Raw genomic sequence first — 18,929 nt, 5'->3', positions numbered from 1 at the left:
TCGGCGCTTCAGAGAGAGGGTTGGACCGTGCATGACGGGTCTTGGCATCTCCAATTCAGAGCGGCCAGAGGCGAGGGTTGATGGAGACAAAGTTGGCCGTTGAAAAGATACGTGCAATAGCCAAGCTCGGGCCACCTCTGGCCTCTTCGACCCCACACCGGGCTCTGATTGGGGGAACGGGCGCCATGGATTTCGGTGAGTGGGCAGGCAGAGTGTGGGCAGAAGTGGGTGCTCCAAAGTCTGGTGGAAAAAAATTGTTCTTTGCTCTCGACTTTTTTCTCCCCCTCGAGGCTCGTGGTGAATATCGCAAAAAAACAGCACACCCACTTGCTGTTTCCCAACGACAATTGCCAGCGCGTTCGGGATCCAAACACCAAACCGCAACCATGCCTCTCTTTATCCTAACAGAAACCAGTGCCGGGTAAGTGCCATCACATCAAATTCACGTCCATACACAACGGCGGCGGCGTCGTCCATGCCTGCATATGCGGAGGCTTCAAGTTTGAATCGTCCAATTCGGCTGCGATCAGACCGAGAGGTCTCCCCTTCCGTCTCGAACCTCAACAACACCTACCTACCATAATAGTCCAACATGTCTAACAAGTCCCTACAGTTATGGCCTGTTCAAGGCGGCAGACAAGAAGCTGCTGTCCTCGGACAACCTCGCCGAGCGTCTCAACAGCGTTGAAAAGATCACCAAGGAGTAAGCTGCCTCGTCACATCATGGCAACAAGATGCAATTGACCAACACGCGTGTGCCTACAGGATCAAGTACAAGGAGTTCGCCAAGTTCGAGAGCGCCGCCACTGCCCTCGAGGAAATCGCTGGTGTTGTTGAGGGCAAGGTCACTCCCAAGCTGAACAGCCTGCTTGCCGAGATTGGAAATGAGAAGAAGGTCACCCTCGCCGTTGCCGAGAGCAAGCTCGGCGCTGCCATCAACAAGATCCCCAACCTCGACATCCAGCCCATTGCCGACTCCACCACCACCGACCTCTTCCGTGCCATCCGCCAGTACCTTCCCGAGCTCATTCCTGGCATGCTCCCCGAGAACTTCAAGGAGATGTCCCTCGGTCTCTCCCACTCTCTCTCGCGCCACAAGCTCAAGTTCTCCCCCGAGAAGGTCGATGTCATGATCGTCCACGCCGTCTCGCTCCTCGACGAGCTTGACAAGGAGCTCAACACCTACGCCATGCGTGTCAAGGAATGGTACGGCTGGCACTTCCCCGAGTTGGCCAAGATCCTTCCCGACAACCTCTCTTATGCTCGCATCATTGTCACCATGGGCATGCGTTCCAACGCCACGACTGCCGACTTGTCCGAGATTCTTCCCCACGAGATCGAGGCTGCCGTCAAGGCTGCCGCCGATATTTCCATGGGTACTGAGGTTTCCGAGGAGGATCTCCAGAACATCAAGTACCTCGCTGAGCGCGTCATCGACTACTCCGTTTACCGCAAGCAGCTCTCTGACTACCTCGAGAACCGCATGCGCGCCATTGCTCCCAACATGACCGAGCTTGTCGGCGCTCTTGTCGGTGCTCGTCTCATTGCCCACGCTGGTTCCGTCATGAACCTTGCCAAGAACCCCGGTTCCACCATCCAGATTCTCGGTGCCGAGAAGGCCCTTTTCCGTGCCCTCAAGACCAAGCACGCCACTCCCAAGTACGGTCTCATCTACCACGCTTCTCTCGTTGGCCAGGCTTCTGGTGCCAACAAGGGTAAGATGGCTCGTCAGCTCGCCTCCAAGGTCGCTCTCGGTGTCCGTACCGATGCTCTTGCCGAGTTCCCCGAGGATGCCGATGACGAGACTCGTGCCAGCCTCGGTATCCGCTCCCGTGCCAAGCTTGAGAACAACCTTCGTCAGCTCGAGGGCAAGCCCATTGCCAGCAAGGGTGTCTCTGTCGGCCCCAACGGTATTCCCGTCGCTTCTGCCCCCAAGTGGGACATCAAGGAGGCTCGCAAGTACAACATTGATGCTGACGGCTTGGCCGCTGATGCTGAGGCTCCCAAGAAGCCCCTCATCCAGGAGGTTGAGATGCAGGATGCTCCCGCCGATGAGGATGAAGAGATGAAGGATGTCTCCAAGAAGTCCAAGAAGGACAAGAAGGAGAAGAAGGAGAAGAAGGACAAGAAGGCCAAGAAGGAGCTTGACGACGAGGACTTTGAGCGTCTTGCCAAGGCCGCTGGCATGTCTGTCGACAAGTTCAAGCGCCGCTTCGAACGCGGCCAGATCAGCATCAAGGAGGACGGTACCCTCGAGATCCTCAGCAAGAAGGACTTCAAGGGCAAGGACGCCGAGGCCGAGGAAGAGGCTGAGGAGGAGGAGAAGCCTGCCAAGAAGTCCAAGAGCTCCAAGCGCAAGGCTGAGGCTGAAGAGGAGGAGACAACGAAAGAGGAGAAGCCCAAGAAGAAGAAGAAGAAGTCCAGCAAGGAGTGATCTCCTTTTCAAGTCTTATCTTGGGAGTTAATTACCGCTCCGTCTTCCCTTCTTCTTGTTTTGTTTGTCTGTATGATACACCTCCCGGCAAAATTTCGGCTTGTGGTTGATCTCTGGCGTTGGTAATGGGCAATGTGACGGCGTACTGGATGGAGCATTGATTTGAGTTTTAGACAAGAATATTGGTTTTATGTTGTTTATAAAGCGACTCGATTCTCATTTGGATCTAAAAAGGGGGCATTGAGACAGGTGCAGCGGTGGTGATACGCTGCGGCCCGGTTCATGTCAACGGTTGGCGGAGGCCCGAAGTTGTATTCCTACCTATCTAAATAGCCTCCGTCTTCTGAAGCTTGAAATCGATTGACAGTCAGTAATCCATTGTTGATTCGAGAAGTGAGACTTGGTTCACCTTGACTAGTTTACCTCGACTCATCGGGTCTCTCCCATGGTGTTGACGTCCGAATATTAATTTTTGTGGTCCTTATCTTATCGCGTCGAGCCCATCGCAATAGCCCCACTAAAATTCCGTCACTGAGCCAAGGAGCGGTCTCCGGCCAGCAGTCGAAGGTCCCTTGCTGCCCTTCGTTTATTTACACCCCATCCTTCTTCCCTTCTTCTTACCATTACAACAAGAAACTACAAAATCCCCACAACTGCCGTCATGGCAGACTCGGACCGACCGAGGTCGCGTTCGCGATCACCATCGCGCAAACCAAAAATCAACACGGGGGGGTTCAAATGGAAGCAAAAGTCCAGCACCAGCTATGACGACAACCAAGACCGCGCCGGTCTGCAGCGCGGCTACAGGGACCGCTCACCCAGGAGGAATCGCGATCGGGATGATGATCGCAACAGAGACAGAGACCTTGGTCGAGACCGCGACCGCTCACCACGCAGGAGAGATGACCGCGACCGCGATAGGGACCAAAGAGGAGGAGGAGGAGGAGGAGGAGGAGATCGCTACAGGGACAGAGACAGGAGAGACCGATCCCGCGACCGCCGCGACCGTTCACCAAGGAGAAGAGACGACGGCGACAGATACCGTGACCGTGACCGTGATCGTTCACCCCGCCGCAACAACAACAACAATCGCTCACCTCGCCGCGACCGAGACCGATCCCCTCGTCGTGACCGCCCTGACCGGCCCAAGAAAGAAAAGTCAGCAGCAGCAGCCCCTGCCCCAACATCAGGTGGTGGCGGCGGCGGAGAAGAAATGATTATAGTAACAGTCAACGACCGACTCGGCACCAAGGCGCAAATCCCCGCTTTCCCCTCGGACACGATCAAGCAGTTCAAGGTCATGGTGGCGATGCGGGTCGGTCGCGAGCCGCATGAGATCCTGCTGAAGAGGCAGGGCGAGAGGCCGTTCAAGGATCAGCTGAGCTTGGCGGACTATGGAGTTAGTAACGGGGTGCAGATTGATTTGGAGGTTGATACTGGTGATTAAGGGGATACCTAGGGGACGAGAGATGGGACTGGCCAACATGTCGCGCGTCGTGGATACCCAGGTTGGCAAGCCAGCACACCATTTGTCGTGGTTAGAGTTATATGGCGAAAATGTTGGAATTATTGTATGGACTTTGCGTGGAAATGATACGAGACAGGACTTGGGCGAAACAGAGTGGTATAGTAATCATCAAACCTAGCTACTCGCTCAACGAATAGACTACTTACAGAATCAACCCCAGATTCCGTGAAAAGATGCCCCCTCCGGAAAAAAAAAAAAAAAAGAAAAAAAAAAGAAAAAAAAAAGCGAAGTAAACCAAATCGCCCACAACACCTTACGATGTGAACACGATTAATCACAACCCATCACTCATAAATCCCTACATCTGCTTCCCAAAACTCTCACCACCCATCACTATCCTCCCCTTTCCCATCCCCTCCCCCCACAAAACTCCCCGGCATCCCAACACCTCCTCCAGTCCCAGTCCCAGTTCCATCCCTCTCCAGCACCTTCCTCCTATTCCTCTCCCTCTCCCTCTCCTCTCTTCTACTTCCGCCCCCAGTCTTCGTCTCTCCTCCCTCCCCGTGCCCTTGCCCTTGTCCCTGTCCAACACTCACAATCGAACCAGGAGCAGCAACCTTGCTATACTCGGGCGGATCACCCGGGCTTTCAGCACCACCGTTACCAACACCACTAGTTCCGTTAACCAGAGAAGACCCATTCACTATCACTGCTGCTGCGCCGATATTCTCATTATCAGAGAGAGCAGACACGGCTTCGCTGGATAGGGAACTTCTATTACTACCACCACTTCCTCCTCCTGGTTCTTTATTATGGATATCGTTGTGTAGACTGCGATGGCTTCGATGGCTTCGATGGCTCTGGTTGGTATGATGGCTGACGTGGCTTAGATGGCTGTTTAGACTACTGGGGTTGAGATTGGGGGGCAGGTGGTGGTGGTCATTTATGTCGTCGTCGTCATCATCATCGTCGTTGTCGTCGTTGTCGTTTTCGTCATTGTCCAGGTCGGGATCGGGATCGTCTACGTGAGCCTGATAAGCCTGACGGGCGTGTTGTTGTTGCTGGGCGACGACTTGGTTGAGCTGGAAACGGATAGGGTCAACACGAGAATGGTCGAGCAACTCGTCAGGGTGTTCGTCAGGGGGAATGAGGATTTCGTGGGCGTGACCGTTGTGGAGGAGGATGGAATTTGCGCGCTGGCCCGGCCCGGGACGGGTGGAGGTGAGGGATTGTTGGGAGAGGCGGCGGGGGAAGGTGGGGGGTTGTGCCGGGTTTGGGCGGGTCGTCATGGTGGTTGGTTGGCCGGTGGTGGATGTGGGTGAGTCTTTGGGAGAGGAGGAGGATCCGCCGCGGGCTTTGAGTTCGCCTTGGGTGATGTAGTGGGCTTTGAGGTCTGTTGAATTGTGTTAGTACTGATGAGGAAGGAGAAAGCACAGACGAGGTGGTGGAGGGGGTTTGAGTAGGGGGGTAAATAAGGGTTAAGAGGTTGGGAACGTACGATCGAGACAGAAGCCCTCGACGATAACTTCTTGGTGGCATTTGGGTTTTGAGCAACCATCTGTTGTTTTATCAGCACTTCAGTTTCTGCTTGGACAAAGCCCTCATGATAGGAGAGAAGGGATGGGACATACGAGTCCTGCAAAAGATGGCTAAGCGGTCGACGAACTCGGGACAATCTTGGGCACGACAAGTGTCTACAACTTTGTCAGTATCTCTGGTCTCCAAGGGTCTGGGCTCCCCGAGTGACTTACGCAACGGGCAGAATTTATCCCTTGGGTTTGGACTAGCTGCCCAAGGTCTTGGAAATCGACAGTTGACCTCCGCGCAGCAGTCTGTTCCATGTCAACATGAGGTCCAACTTCATCATCCAGCCAGGGACAAGAACAAGGGCAACTCACGCTCACTGCAAAACGGCTTCGACTGGCTACTCTTGTTACAGCCCCTCTCCCTACACGTGTGATGTGCGCAGTAAAGTGACTGCTCGACCTTCATGTCTTTGCAACGGTTTACCGCGCAGGTCGCATCTGATTGTCGGAGTTTAGCAACTTTTCAGCACTGAATAGGTGGATCAAGAGAATACTCACGGTCCACGCAAAATCTGAGGTACTCCTTTGTGCCGGCGACATTATGCCTTGCTCTGTTGCAATTACTGATGTCACATTTGATGTCTTTCAGATAGTGTTTGTCAGTGGGTTGGCTAAGCTACCTCTACGTAGAGCGAGTGTGATGACTTACGGATGGCACAATAGGGATATTTCCCCTCGACTATCGTTCCACATCCATCCTGCTGGCATTGGTCTGAAGGGAGATCACGACGGTGTCAGTCTTCACGAATATTATACCCATTATACCCCAGATACAAGGCAACAGAAAATAGATAACTCACGCTCTTCACAGCAAATCTGTTTCTCAAGAACCAGTTTCTTACATCCATCGGCACGGCACCCATCTTCACAGATTGCTCACTTGTTAGCATCTTACTTGATTGAAGTCGACCGGATGATTTAAGCAAAAAAAGCCTGGTACTCACGTTCCTTGCAATAGCTAGCCTTGGCCGATGGTTTCCGACGAGGACACCTTCGAATAGTGCACTTGTCTGTGAAGGGAGAGGTACCCTTTCACATCAGCACAAGTCCCAAACAAAAAGCCTCTGGATGCCCAGCAATAAGACTCACGATCAGCACAGTACTCCCACCTCTGGTACACTGGCAGAGAATCACCATGTCTCGATTCGTAGGCTGGATCCAAATACTGAAGTCTCGCCTGGCTGCATTCGGGAACGGGACACCTCGCGTCTGTATTATTGACATTATATGTTGATCAGTCACAAACTCGTCCAATGGATGGGAAAGAGGACAGTAGGTAGATAGTGGAGAGGCGAGAGGTGAGGTAACCTACGATAAGCACAAACAGCATCATGCGACGGCTTCAGCTGCGTACAAGTCTCGTCATCTCTGAAGAAGTGGGTGCAGGTATCTATTTGTCTCAGTCACCCATGTTAGAATAATCTTTTTTTTTCAACTGCAGATCACATGCTAGGAATTTCAGAATAACAACATAGACAGTAGGCAGTGCGGATTATAAGAGACAAAAAAGAATAGGGTGGGCTAACGAGCTTGACAAAAAGGCGACGCAACAGTCGATGACGCCCCGGCATTCGAATACCGATGTTGATGACCATACCCTCCTCCACCCGGAGCTCCAGCTCCAGCCGGCGATCCTCTGCCCTGCAGAGTGTGGCCATTTCTATCCCTGATGATACTGGCCCGGCGCTCGAGAGGGTCGATGTAGCCTCCTCCTGAGCCTCCTCCTGAGTCGACGGTCTTGAAGAGGACTTCGTGCTGACAGCCTTCGAGTCGGCACATGAGTTGGCCTTTACTTCGGTGGTTCATGGTCGGTAGTACCCTACCTACCTACGGTAGTAGGAGATCCGGGAATATGGGTGATGATGATGAGGAGGAAGGATGGTTTTAATCGGTAGGTTGATGGCCTGGTCTCGACTAACTGGCCTGGCCTCGATCAACGAATGGGTTGGGTAAGAACAACCGGAGTGAACCAATACCGAGTGGTTCAGGATCTGGTTTCCAGTTCATCCAGGTCGAATTGTTCAAGTCACAGAAAGAAAAGAAACAAAAGGAGAGTTGAAGAATGGAGTAACAAACCGACGCAAACAGTATCCGTTGTCCACGGTCAAGGTAAAGGTCAGGTGAGACGATAAGGTAGGAGACTGGGAAAGGAAAAGATAACAGAACCCTAGTCAAGTCAAGTCAAGTCAAGTCAAGACAAGTCAAGTCAAGACGAGTCAAGGGAGGACGCAAGACGAGGTCATGAGCTCAGCTTTGTGGTATGGGCCGGACCGTCCGTTGAACTGGTTACAGCAGTGTCTGCCAAACAGACAGACAGGCCAGGCACACAAAGACATGTCAAGCAGGCAAGGGGGAGGGAAGGGGTCGGAGGAATGTCAGAACCCTAAAAAAAGAAGAAATGAAAACAGGAATGAAACACTAAATGAGCAAGCAAAGCAGATACATACCGACATAGACCACTCATGTCCTCTTGTCAAATCAAGTCAAGTCAGGAGGAGCCTTTGGGTACGTGGGTAGCTACCTAGAGGTAGGTATGTTGTTAGTACCAGGCACACCACGTTGTGATCAGCCCTGCCTCCCCTGCCTCCCTTCACCCCTGTACGTAGGAGCTTGTTGTGTTGATGTTTCACTTGGTTGCCGTTCGGAACCACATTGGCGGGGCAAAGCACTCCTTCCTTTCTTCCTTTCCGCAATCTTTCCACCTGCACCTTTCAGCACAACATCCCATTCTACAATCGTTCACTTATGTAGTCGCCGCCAATGTAAAATGGAAAGATGGACCAATACATACCGGAGGCGGGGACTCTTCGTTGCTTCCCGTAACTCGCCTACCTATTTTATCATTTGTTAGTAGCCAGTCCTGTGCATCTCTCCTGGAAAACATCAAGTAGCTTTTCCATTGGTTGATGGTTCCCATTCAACAAATCCCCAGCCATTCCTCAAACACTGATCATGCGTGTGGTATGTGTGTGTGTATGTGGGCGCGGGGAAGGAGAAGAAAGATGCCAAGCGGTTACCACACCAGTCAGATGGCTCCATCCAACAAACTTCGAGAGGCATACAGTGCTTTCTAACGTGCATTGGAAGAGGGAGGCTGCGTCTCGAGAAGAGGGTGTCCTGACCTCCTGGATTTTGTTTTCTGTGTTGTTTTTTTGGATAGCCAGCTCAAGTAAAAGTAAACCAAAAAGAACAGAAATAAACAAACGCCATGGTGTGATTGATGTGAAAAGCATAAAAATGCAAGCGCCCGGCCGGCCAACGGGTGACGACTGAAATATCCCCAAAGAGCGGGGGACGATCAGAAACGTAGAAATGCTTAACGCTCTTGATAAACAATCAAGCATGAAGCACATTCCATCACTTTTTCCATCTCCGTCTGATCTTATCGTCCTCGTCGGTCATCTTCTCCGGAATCCTTCGATAAGGACGCAGTTGCGCAAAAGGAAAGAAAACTTTAATCGATGCAGACTCAAAGTACATATCACTTTTTATCATCGGCGTTGGCTGTGGGGGAGGGGGATGGTCGCTTGACGACGATGATCCTGTCCCGAAAAAGAATGGAGGGATGCAAGTCATATCGAGGCCCCTATCACGTGAAAGCGTATCATCCTCGTGCTGGATGCTGGTCGCGTGTGCAAGTGGTGAGACGCGGTTACGTGCGACCCGGTCAGTTTGGTGGAGGATATTTCAAAGACAGCCACTCGGATACCGTCAGCACTTGACTCGATATCCTGGCATGTCGCGCCAACCCCAATTTAGTATAATGATACCCATCATAAAGCATAATCGAACACACAAACACCAGCAACGTCGCTCGAAACAGACTCCTCATCAGATCCATCGTCAATTCATCCTTCAGCTTCATTATGGTACATCCACACCTGTCTTGCGCCATTTCGGCGGCGCGGCCTCTCCCTTCCTCCCTTCCTTTAATTCTTTCTGTCGTTATCATGCAAGGTATTCCGGGGGTAACAAATAAAACAAGGTTAACCACCATTTAGTCATCCGTTTCTCCGTAACCCCTTTGCGCTTGCCCAATTTTTAATGTACAATACAGACCAATGAAGCAAATCCATGCTATAGCGCAATATGAACTTTTTTGATCATGAGAACGCCCAAGATCCCAGAGCAAAAATGCATACGCTCACACAAATAGATGCCAGACGAGATCAAACCGAGGAAAAAAAAAAAAAAAAAGACAGTTAAGCTCAAACAGGCCAGCCAGATTCAGCAGGCCAGCCAGATTCCGCAGGCCAACCGGATTTGGCAGACCAATCAGTTTCAACAGGCCAGCCAGACTCCATCGCGACAGGCTCGGGACGTCCAGACTCCTAGTGCTGCTCGTCACCACCGGCGCGAGGAGGACGAGGGCCTCCACGACCACCACGAGGACCGCCACGGCCACGGCCACGGCCACGTCCATCGCCACGTCCACGGTAGCCACCACGGCCGCGGTAGCCTTGCTGCTGAGGACCACGCTTGCCCTGGACGGACTGGAAGCCGTCATCAGCACCAGTAGGGGCACCGGCAGTCTCGGGATGATCGTCAGCCCACGACTGGGTGTTGGAAGGCGCGGCAGGGGTAGCCTCAAGGCCCTTCTCGGTCTCAGCGGGATCGCGCTGGACCTCGACCCACTCCTGAGAGCCCGTCATGTCGGTAGAGGCAGCAGCCGAGCCAGAAGCATCCCAGCCGCTCTCGGCAGCAGGGTTGGCAGTGCTGTCGCCGGCATCGGTCTGGGCGGGGGCACCGCCAGTAGCAGGCTGCTCTTGGGTGTTTCCGTTGGTCAAAGCAACAGCGGAACCATCGTCGATTTCGGTAAGGCCAGCGTTGGCAACAGTAAGATCGGTCTGGGGTTCCTGCTTGGACTCGACAGCCTCGGTCTCAGCGGGCTTGGTTTCGGCGGGGGCCTCGGTCTCGGTCTCGGTGGTCTGGGCAACGGGCTCCTCAGCGGCGGGCTGGGAGAAGGGAGCCGCATAGGCAATAGCGACCTGCTTAACCTGGGCAACTGCAAAGACGGAGTGAGGTTAGTATATATGGAAGGCGGGCTACATGTGCTAGTGGAGGGGTGCTTACAGGTAGTCTTGAGCAGCTCACCAGTAGTGCTGCGAGTCTGCTCCTCGGCACCCTGGACGAGCTTCAGCATGTTCTTGACAGCATTCTCGTCGCCCGAGTAGATGTGGAGCAGGACACCTTCGAGAGCCATATTCTCGTCGGCAGTGCTGTCGGCATCCTCAGCGCGACGGGCAGCTGCGAGGCGGAGGAACTGAGAGAGGTGGAGCAAGCTATCGTGGAGCTTCTTGTCGGCATCGGCCTCGGCCTTCTTCTCGAGCTCGGCAACAAGGTCGGCCTTTTCCTGGGCAAACTTGTCGGCGAGGGCCTTCTCCTGCTCGGCCAGGCGGATCTTGTGCTCAGCATCAAGCTTCCTGAGGAGAGCAATCTGCTCGTCAAGCTGGAAAAGCTGGGCCTGCAGGGCGGGCTTCTTGAGGTATGCGGCCTTTTGGTCGGCATTGATGATCTTGAGAGACACCAGCTCATCAAGAGACTTGTTGCCGTGCTCAGCTACCAGGTGGTCGATCTTGGAAGCATTGGTCTAGATTGAGGAACATAAAGTCAGTCTCTAGCGCAATGGCGTGGCATGTCAGTGCGAGTATAGAAACCTACAATCTTCTTGGACACATTGCGGATAGCCCTATACAAGAGAGAAGAGACAAGTGTCAGCAGCTAGTAGAAGGTGATGGGATGGAATGACGACGATGGCGGCTAGACTTGGGTAAAGAACGGACTTTTGGATCTCACGAATATGGGGGTTGGACGAGTCGCCCTCCTGAGACGGCTCGTTGCCAGCAGCGAGAGAAGCGGGCTTGTCTGGGGTCGAAGAGGTAGCGAGGGCGGGGGACTCGGTGCCCTGCTTGGCCTTTTTCTTCTTGGCCGACTTGGACTCGGTCGCGACCGGAGGGTTCTGGACGGCGGCGGCAGTCATCATGTGTAGTGTTGTGGTGGATGGGGTGGTTTGTCAAGCTTGTGGTGGTTGCGCGGTGGGTAATTCAGTTGCTTGGGGACAAGGCTCCAACGATATGTCGGGCTACCTATGATGCTCCTTTGCGGGGTTCAGTTGCGTTGCTTGACTGCTGATGCGAAGAGGGGTGGCTAGCAGCAGTGTTGATTATGGAGAGTGAGGCAGAAAAAGGAGAATAGCGGTAGAAGAGCTTGTTGAGTTGTTTGCGAAAGAAGGTGTGGTGGAGGGTTTGTTTTGTTGTTTGGCGGAAGGAAGGGTGGGAGTGGGTGGGTGGGTGGGCGGGACGGGAAGGCGGCGGGCGGCGGGACAGCTCAGCTGCTGACGTTCGACCTTTTTGGAGCTCTCTCCGTCCGCGGGCGGGCGGGCAGCCAGGAGAAGGAGTGGAGACAGCGATTCCCGCCCAGGCGGGCACCACCTACAACGAAGTCAGAGCCGGGCAGTTGCTGATACCTTCCATTGGAAGGTTTTGGCGGGCGTCCGACGGCTGGGCGGAGGAGTCACAACGGGCCTCCTGAAGCTACCTACCTACCTCTAGAGGTACCTACAGGCAGCTGAGGCTACCATCGGGTTCCGTCTGGGGTTGGCCGCAGCTCGGCGGCTTCCCGTCGACTGGAGCCCACAGACGCGGGAGGGACAGGCACAGAAGCCTGAAGAAAGACCAAGAATCACAGCTCCATCACAGGCAACGGCGGTCCATGCAGTATAGTACGGCAGAATTCTTGGACATGACCATGAATTTTGATTTTACCATTATGTACGATGGATGTCGAGATGTCTTCCCCCGCACTCGATTCAACTTGTCATGTATGAGCCAACTGTTGTCACTACCTACATCCACGAATGAGGACGTGTACAAGTCCATGTATGCACTTGTACCCTATTGAAAACTGATAGGTCGTCGAAACCATGCTCCCGTTTGCTTCACCTCCAACGGGATCCCTTTGACGGTGGGGGTAACCAGCCCGTGTGTTGTCTAGGCGCAGTGTTGGAATTCCTCAACCCTTGAACTTGGCAAGAGTGTCCTATTGCAGCAAAATGTCAACAAAAGGGGGTCAAAAAAAAAGGGGGGGGCGTGGTTGTGGGGAAGAAGAAAACTGACCGCAGTGACTTTCTTGACACTCCGACCTGTGATGCCCCGTTCACCCCCTTGCTTGGCTTCGATGGTAGCCTCCTTCATGAGGCTGTCAGAGTGTGTGTTAGCGTGATACCGTTTCAGAAGGTGTGAGGAAGTGGTTCCTACGTTTGCATGAACAAAACATAATCGAGATAGATCTGCGACAAACACGATGTTAGTGCGACGCGTTGGATTTTGGGAATAGTGGCATTTTTATTGTTATCTTCGCTTACCATGACATCGACATTTTTGCTAACATTGCAGTTAGCGTGGGCCTTGACAATCTTCTTGACCGTTGCCCGCGGGTATGCTTTTTGGCCGGGCATATTTCCGCCCAGACTTCTTCTTGCAGTTGATTGAATATCGTGACAAGACCTAGGATATCCCCGATACCATGTCCTTTGCTGCTGTGAATAGGCCAACCGTGCCCGAGGTTGATGTTGATGGTCACTATCAGGGCAGATAGATGTGTTGTTTTGATGTTTTGGCGTTGCGCAGAGGACTTAGCACTAACACAGACGTTGTGACCAATCGGGTAGCAGAGCCCCAACCCCACCATGAAGTACAGTGAAAACCCTTGTAAGAGCAACCTTGTATATGAGCAACCCCCCCTGTATTTGCAACAGTATGGGCCAAAACTCTCTTTTTTATATGTGTAAGAGCAAACGAGTATACAGTAATAGTCTATTTAGTAATTTGCTCTAAAGTAAGGGTACTTCTCACCCAATTATAGCCTTGATACTACTTTATACCCGCTATTTACACACTTTTTACATTAGGGGATGGGGAGGTCTGGGCGCCAAGGCTTTCCTAGAAGTGCAGGTTTTGGTAGTATGGCCCGTGCACCCTACCCCAGCACCAGCAATCCCCCCTGTTTGAGCAATACTTGTGGCCGGATTTTTGGTGTTGCTCGTACTAGGGTACTGACTGTATGTACCTGGGTAGTACCCCCCCCCCCCCCCCCTGGCGTCGATGAACAGCTCCCGTCGCTGTGCCCCTGATGGATTCCAGGTGGGGTCAGACGGGAGCTTCGACGTCGCTTCGGTCGCTCCCTAGGTCGTCAGTCGTCACCACCCAACGACTCTATCTATGTACTGTACCGCTATCAAACATCACCAACCAACTCCACCGGCAAAATGAACCGTCGCATGGTAAGTCCTTGGTCCATAACATCTGCTCTCTCGCGCTCGTCGCTAACCACCCCTCAAAACAGTTGAGTAAAGAGGACGAGGAGGCGGCCGGCGACGAGATCGAGGTCCGTCGCGAGGACCAGGACAAGATCAACAGGTTCAGCCGATTGCACCAGCGCGAACTCGCCCTCGAAGAGGAGCTCAAGAACAAAAACAAGGAGAAGGAGGAACTCGACGACTTGGAAACCGAACTGGAGCTTGTCGAGGACGAGGACGAGCTTGTCCAGTAAGTTGCAACCGTCAGCACGACACGTAGCCAGACACATACTGAGACCCGACAACAGGTACAAGATTGGCGATTCCTTCTTCCACATTCCCCTCGAACAAGCCAAGGAGATGCTCGGCATCGCGGCTGCAAAACTCATCAAGGAGATCGAAGCCCTCGATGACAAGCTTGAAACCATCCGCAAGGAGATGACGGGGCTCAAGGTGGAATTGTACGCAAGATTTGGAAAGACAATCAACCTCGAGACATGAAGCCATGCCCGCAACCCATTTCGCCGGCTTACATCCCTTTCGATGAGTGTGAATAATGCTTCCGTGTACAACACTGGCAACAGTTCCATCGACCAGGGCTGAGCAGTCGCTACCAACTTAAACCACGTCAACAACATGATCAGACTCTTGGGCAAATTACTGGATATAACGTGCATGTTATGTCACTCAAAGTCCCTCAGGTAGAGAGGCCAGACTCGCCGGCAGGTCAAATGCCCAATGAAGCATATCTGCAGCTCGCAGCGCCTGTACTGCAAGCCGCTCGCTGCCGGGCCTCGGCCCTATCACCATATTCCACTGTCAACGGCTGGCTGTCAGTGGGAACCAAAAACACATTGTAAGCCTTTCTCCAAGTCAATACAGCAACTCGGTCCCGGCGCCCTTACCGTACTGACTGAAGCAGGTAATATAACTGATGTCAACCTGGGGCCTCGTAGACTTCTTATCTTGACCATCAATGCCGGAATATGCATTTGCTACTATTTGGATAATTGGAGATGCGAGAATCGCATGTCCCATGCGCTGAGATGTGCTTCAAGCAGGAACGGACTTGACGCCTTGCCGTCGCTTCAGCGATTTAAGATGTGCCAATCACCCGATCCTCGTCCTAATCACCTTACTCACTCTATCGAACGAAATTGTCGCCGCGGACGGCTTGCCTTAGTCCAGGACACGACCTCAGAATCGCCAGTCTCTAACCTGCGTTCACTGGCAGGGCCGGCCCATGGAATGCTGACCACTGTTCCCGTTGATCAGTACAGCTCGAGCCAAAATGCTGCCGACTTTCGAATGAGTTTTTTTTCTTGATGTCCATGACAGAGTTTCCTGAAGTCGATCTGGGAAAAAGGCCTGAGGCTGCAGACCGTGGCGAACAGACATATATATAGATATTGGCCCTCGACGTGCAAGTGACGATACCCCGGATCCAACCAGTTGGAAACAGCCACACCCACGGCTATGCTTCATCTCCGCAGGCCCCATCGAGCTCCATGTGCTGACCGAGTTGACTCCGTCACCCTTCCCCGTCTGTCGACAATCCCTCGGCCGTTGGGATAAATCAGGGATTGTACAGCACGAACGTCATGTCCACGTCGAGACCATCCCCTTTGTTGTCCCTGAAGACCTTATCCTTTTCACATGCCCAGCTCAACTCCTCTTGCGCCGCAGGCTACCACCATGTTGGCAACGTCAGCAATCCCTCTATCCTTGCCCATCCAGCTGGGACACCTGTCTTCCAACAAATTAGTCGCTGAAGCTTGATTGGGGGACTTTCATCGTTTCGAGATGAGGGTGCTTTGCTCAACGAAATATCACTTGGCCGGATGGATTAATGATGTGATTGACTTGTGGCTTGTTAGTTTACTAACTGTTACCCTGCTCATCCTCGGATATCATCACTTCCGTGATCAAATCCCCTTCCCGTCATGCATACACTATATCTGTTCAAGCATGCATGACATATTCTTTCTTCATGACGATTATCATGGGCGAGACACATGCTTCGATTCTCGTTTCGTGACTCTGCTGTAATGGTATCTGAACAAGATGGCAACTCTATATCACCTCTTTTTCTCCATCGCTCGCCCGCTGTCAAGTTTTGGAAATGACTCTTCTTGTGTTCGTCTTGATTATTGTGTAAACGACCTGACCTTCAAAGAACCATCGACCTCTCCGCTCCATTGAGTGGTCTGATGACCTCCATACTTTCGCACCATGTCACACAATCTCGAAGAGAGCCCCGGTGATGATGATCATCGGCAATCCCAACCCACCGAGGCAGAACAGGGCATATCAAGATATGGAGATCGAGCTGACTCTGATTTTGTGCAACGACCCAAAAATACGGATGGCACACTACAGCCCAGCAAAGACAAGGAGTCCCTCCGTAACAAGAAGTCTCCGGAGCCGAGGAAGTTCTATCTCGTAACTCACAACTCGGGAGACGACGAGAGGCACCGTGGGAGCGAGTCTTCATACTCGTATGAGTCAGTGAATCTTGAACAACCCTTTCGCTTCGGCGAGTTCAATACACTCGTCGGAGAGTCTTTACCTTCTCTGTCAACACGGGACAGTACTAGTGGTGAGCGCACATATGCTTCTCCAAGTTACATGGCCGCTTCTGCTAACCGATCCAACAGCTCCCAGAGTCAGCTTTTCAGACCCGGCAACCATCCCCATCAGTGGACATGCCAGTTCTTCATCCTCGTTCCACGAAAAGCCAACCACTGTTGAGCCACGGGGGATCCCATCCCAACTCCTGCCCCGAGCCAGCAGCATAACCAGTTTCGGCTTCATCGATGACGGTGAGGACACCATCATCTCCTGGGAAGAAAACGACCCAGAAAACCCGTACAACTGGTCCTCCGGCAGGAAAGCCGCCATCTTGCTGACGGCCGTCATGTTGATCCTCAACTCGTCCATGGGCAGCGCCCTGCCCAGCAACGCCATCCCCTTTATTGTGGAGGAGTGGAAGATCGAGTCGGAGCAGGAGACGGTCCTGCCCATTTCCATCTACCTGATCGGTGAGGCCTTGCAGTATTTTAGTTATTTCTCGCAAAGACTGACGGATTTAGGCTATGTGATGGGTCCGATCTTGTGGGCGCCGCTAAGCGAGCAGTATGGGCGCAGGAGATTGAGTATCGGGACGTTTGCCATGTTTACTTTGTTTACGTTGGCGTGTGCATTGGCTCCTCATTGGATTTCCTTTATCATCTTCAGACTGTTTTCGGGCATCTTTGCAAGTGCGCCTATTGCGCTGGTGCCGGGGATTATTGCGGATATTTACAATGAACCGAGGCAGCGTGGGAGAAGCATGGGGATTTTTATGGCTGTCAGTTTTCCCTTGCCCCTTTCCCATCCACACAACCACTGACCACCCCCCTCCCCTCACAGACTACAGTCTTCGGCCCTCTCATCGCCCCCATCATCTCCGGCTACGCGGCCACCACCATCGGCTGGCGCTGGGCCTTCTGGATCGGCCTCATGTACGCCGGCCTGACCCTCCTCCCTCTCTTCTTTTTGTTGCCCGAAACCTACGGCCCCATCCTCCTCCTCCGTCGCGCCCAGCACCTACGACTCACCAACCCCAACGCCCACGTCGTCGCCCCCCGCGAACTCGAAGACACCCAACACTCCCTGTCCGAACTCACCACCATCGTCCTCACCCGGCCCATCCGCATGATCCTCATGGAACCCATCGTCTCCACCAGCTGCGCTTACATCTCCCTCTGCTACGCCATCTTCTACATGACCTTTGAAGCCTACCCCTTCATCTTCATCGACCTGTACGGCCTCACCCCCGGCCAATGCGGGCTCACGTACCTCGCCATCGGCGTCGGCTGCTTGATTGCCCTCCCGATCTTCATGGCATGGGACTCCATACTCACCCGCGCCCGGCACCGCAACGCCCCCTGGACTCGCCAGGAAGAATACCGTCGCTTGCCACTCGCTTGCCTCGGCGGCCCCATGTTCGTCGTCAGTCTCTTCTGGCTGGGCTTCACTTCCCGTTTTTCAGTCCCCTTCTGGATCCCCATGCTAAGCGGGATCCCCTTCGGCATGGGCTTCATGTGCGTGTTTCAGGCGCTGCTGAACTACTTGACAGACGCGTACGAGATCTTTGCCGCGTCAGCGAATGCGGCGGCTTCGTGCTCGCGGTCGTTGTTAGCGACGCTCTTACCGCTGGCGACGGCGCCCATGTTCCATCGCTTGGGCATTGCGGGCGCATGTTCGTTGTTGGGTGGATTGAGTCTGTTGATGACGATGATGCCGTTTATTTTCCTGTGGCAGGGGGAGAAGATTAGAAGGAGTTCCAAGTTTTGTTTGTTGTTGAGGGAACGGAGGGAGGAGATGGAGAGGAAGATTGAGGAGCAGAAGAGAAGGAGGACGGGAATCATGATGACGATTAGGATGAGTGGTGTGCCACCGCCGGCGTCGTCGTCTGCTGCTGTTGCTGCTGCTGCTGGCTTGCGATTCTCGGCTTATGGAGAAGGTATGGCGAGGACGGAGACGAGGGGGGAGGCGGGGAGGGTGCTGGGAGGAGGAGGAGCTATGGTGGACATTGCGGAGGAGGAGCAGCAAGGGATGAAGAAGGATGTGGAAAAGGGAATGATGGAGATGGACAAAGGGAAGGAGATGGAGATGGAGATGGAGGGGAGGAAGAGTTCTTCAAGTGGCAGCAACTACTCAAGCCACAGTGAACGAAGATGCATTCAGGCGGGTGATGGTAGGAGGGGGACTGGCGATGTGGTGAATCATGTCTTTGAGTGCCCGGACTACGAAGGAGCTGATGAGGTGGGCGAGTCCTCATTCAGTCACGACCATGACCCTCCTCCGCCTGGTTCAGGTTCAAGAAGTGGTGGCTCGTCAGCTACCGTGGCGGTTAGTCCTCCACCGCCTCGGATCACTGGTACACCTCATGACGATGATGATAGCGATGATGATGGAGGGGGGAAGTTGAATGGAGACGGGCTTGTTATTGGAAGTCGGGAAGGAAACGAAAGGAAGAAAGATGAATGAATGATTGGATTCGCAGATGTTATGGTACGATAACGAAGAAAGATATATACTAACCAAGGAAATAAATTGAATAGAAAAATAGGAAAATAAAAGTGTTTAGCACCGGTTAGT

The 18,929-nt window shown here is 53.2% G+C and overlaps 7 protein-coding genes across 7 annotated transcripts; 4 read left to right on the top strand and 3 right to left on the bottom strand.

The window, feature by feature from the left end:
* The first annotated feature begins 248 nt into the window (after positions 1-248).
* Positions 249-2,829, top strand: NCU03396 (nucleolar protein nop-58). Its single transcript, XM_951750.3, has 3 exons — positions 249-421; positions 614-703; positions 766-2,829. The coding sequence occupies exons 1-3, from the start codon at positions 387-389 to the stop codon at positions 2,432-2,434; spliced, it is 1,794 nt and encodes a 597-aa protein (XP_956843.1). The 5' UTR covers positions 249-386; the 3' UTR covers positions 2,435-2,829.
* Positions 2,830-3,007: 178 nt separating this feature from the next.
* On the top strand, positions 3,008-4,146 carry NCU03397 (hypothetical protein). The gene has a single exon (XM_011395235.1). It carries the CDS (start codon positions 3,096-3,098, stop codon positions 3,879-3,881), a length of 786 nt encoding a protein of 261 aa, XP_011393537.1. The 5' UTR covers positions 3,008-3,095; the 3' UTR covers positions 3,882-4,146.
* A 40-nt stretch (positions 4,147-4,186) lies between these two features.
* Positions 4,187-8,642, bottom strand: NCU03398 (hypothetical protein). Its single transcript, XM_951752.3, has 14 exons — positions 8,611-8,642; positions 8,280-8,320; positions 7,015-8,009; positions 6,801-6,878; positions 6,578-6,697; positions 6,433-6,498; positions 6,289-6,351; positions 6,138-6,200; positions 5,987-6,070; positions 5,801-5,926; positions 5,654-5,734; positions 5,534-5,596; positions 5,401-5,460; positions 4,187-5,295 (listed from the first exon to the last, which is right to left on the bottom strand). Exons 3-14 carry the CDS (start codon positions 7,292-7,294, stop codon positions 4,283-4,285), a joined length of 2,097 nt encoding a protein of 698 aa, XP_956845.3. The 5' UTR covers positions 7,295-8,009; positions 8,280-8,320; positions 8,611-8,642; the 3' UTR covers positions 4,187-4,282.
* A 671-nt stretch (positions 8,643-9,313) lies between these two features.
* NCU03399 (hypothetical protein) lies at positions 9,314-11,768 on the bottom strand. Its single transcript, XM_951753.2, has 4 exons — positions 11,272-11,768; positions 11,150-11,177; positions 10,562-11,078; positions 9,314-10,493 (listed from the first exon to the last, which is right to left on the bottom strand). The coding sequence occupies exons 1-4, from the start codon at positions 11,469-11,471 to the stop codon at positions 9,820-9,822; spliced, it is 1,419 nt and encodes a 472-aa protein (XP_956846.2). The 5' UTR covers positions 11,472-11,768; the 3' UTR covers positions 9,314-9,819.
* Positions 11,769-12,205: 437 nt separating this feature from the next.
* On the bottom strand, positions 12,206-13,080 carry NCU03400 (hypothetical protein). Its single transcript, XM_951754.3, has 4 exons — positions 12,852-13,080; positions 12,745-12,776; positions 12,604-12,685; positions 12,206-12,526 (listed from the first exon to the last, which is right to left on the bottom strand). Exons 1-4 carry the CDS (start codon positions 12,942-12,944, stop codon positions 12,500-12,502), a joined length of 234 nt encoding a protein of 77 aa, XP_956847.2. The 5' UTR covers positions 12,945-13,080; the 3' UTR covers positions 12,206-12,499.
* A 637-nt stretch (positions 13,081-13,717) lies between these two features.
* On the top strand, positions 13,718-14,640 carry NCU03401 (hypothetical protein). The gene is made up of 3 exons (XM_951755.2): positions 13,718-13,769; positions 13,832-14,034; positions 14,093-14,640. The coding sequence occupies exons 1-3, from the start codon at positions 13,755-13,757 to the stop codon at positions 14,283-14,285; spliced, it is 411 nt and encodes a 136-aa protein (XP_956848.2). The 5' UTR covers positions 13,718-13,754; the 3' UTR covers positions 14,286-14,640.
* A 1,376-nt stretch (positions 14,641-16,016) lies between these two features.
* NCU03402 (membrane transporter) lies at positions 16,017-18,818 on the top strand (the record flags this gene model as incomplete). The annotated part of the gene is made up of 3 exons (XM_951756.3): positions 16,017-16,383; positions 16,442-17,133; positions 17,196-18,818. The coding sequence occupies 3 exons, from the start codon at positions 16,017-16,019 to the stop codon at positions 18,816-18,818; spliced, it is 2,682 nt and encodes an 893-aa protein (XP_956849.3).
* Between the last annotated feature and the right edge of the window lie 111 nt (positions 18,819-18,929).

Source organism: Neurospora crassa, linkage group II, assembly GCF_000182925.2.
Source record: "Neurospora crassa OR74A linkage group II, whole genome shotgun sequence".
NCBI classification, from domain to species: domain Eukaryota; kingdom Fungi; phylum Ascomycota; class Sordariomycetes; order Sordariales; family Sordariaceae; genus Neurospora; species Neurospora crassa.
The sequence above is the reverse complement of the archived record's forward strand: the minus strand, read 5'-3'. Positions and strand labels throughout refer to the sequence as shown.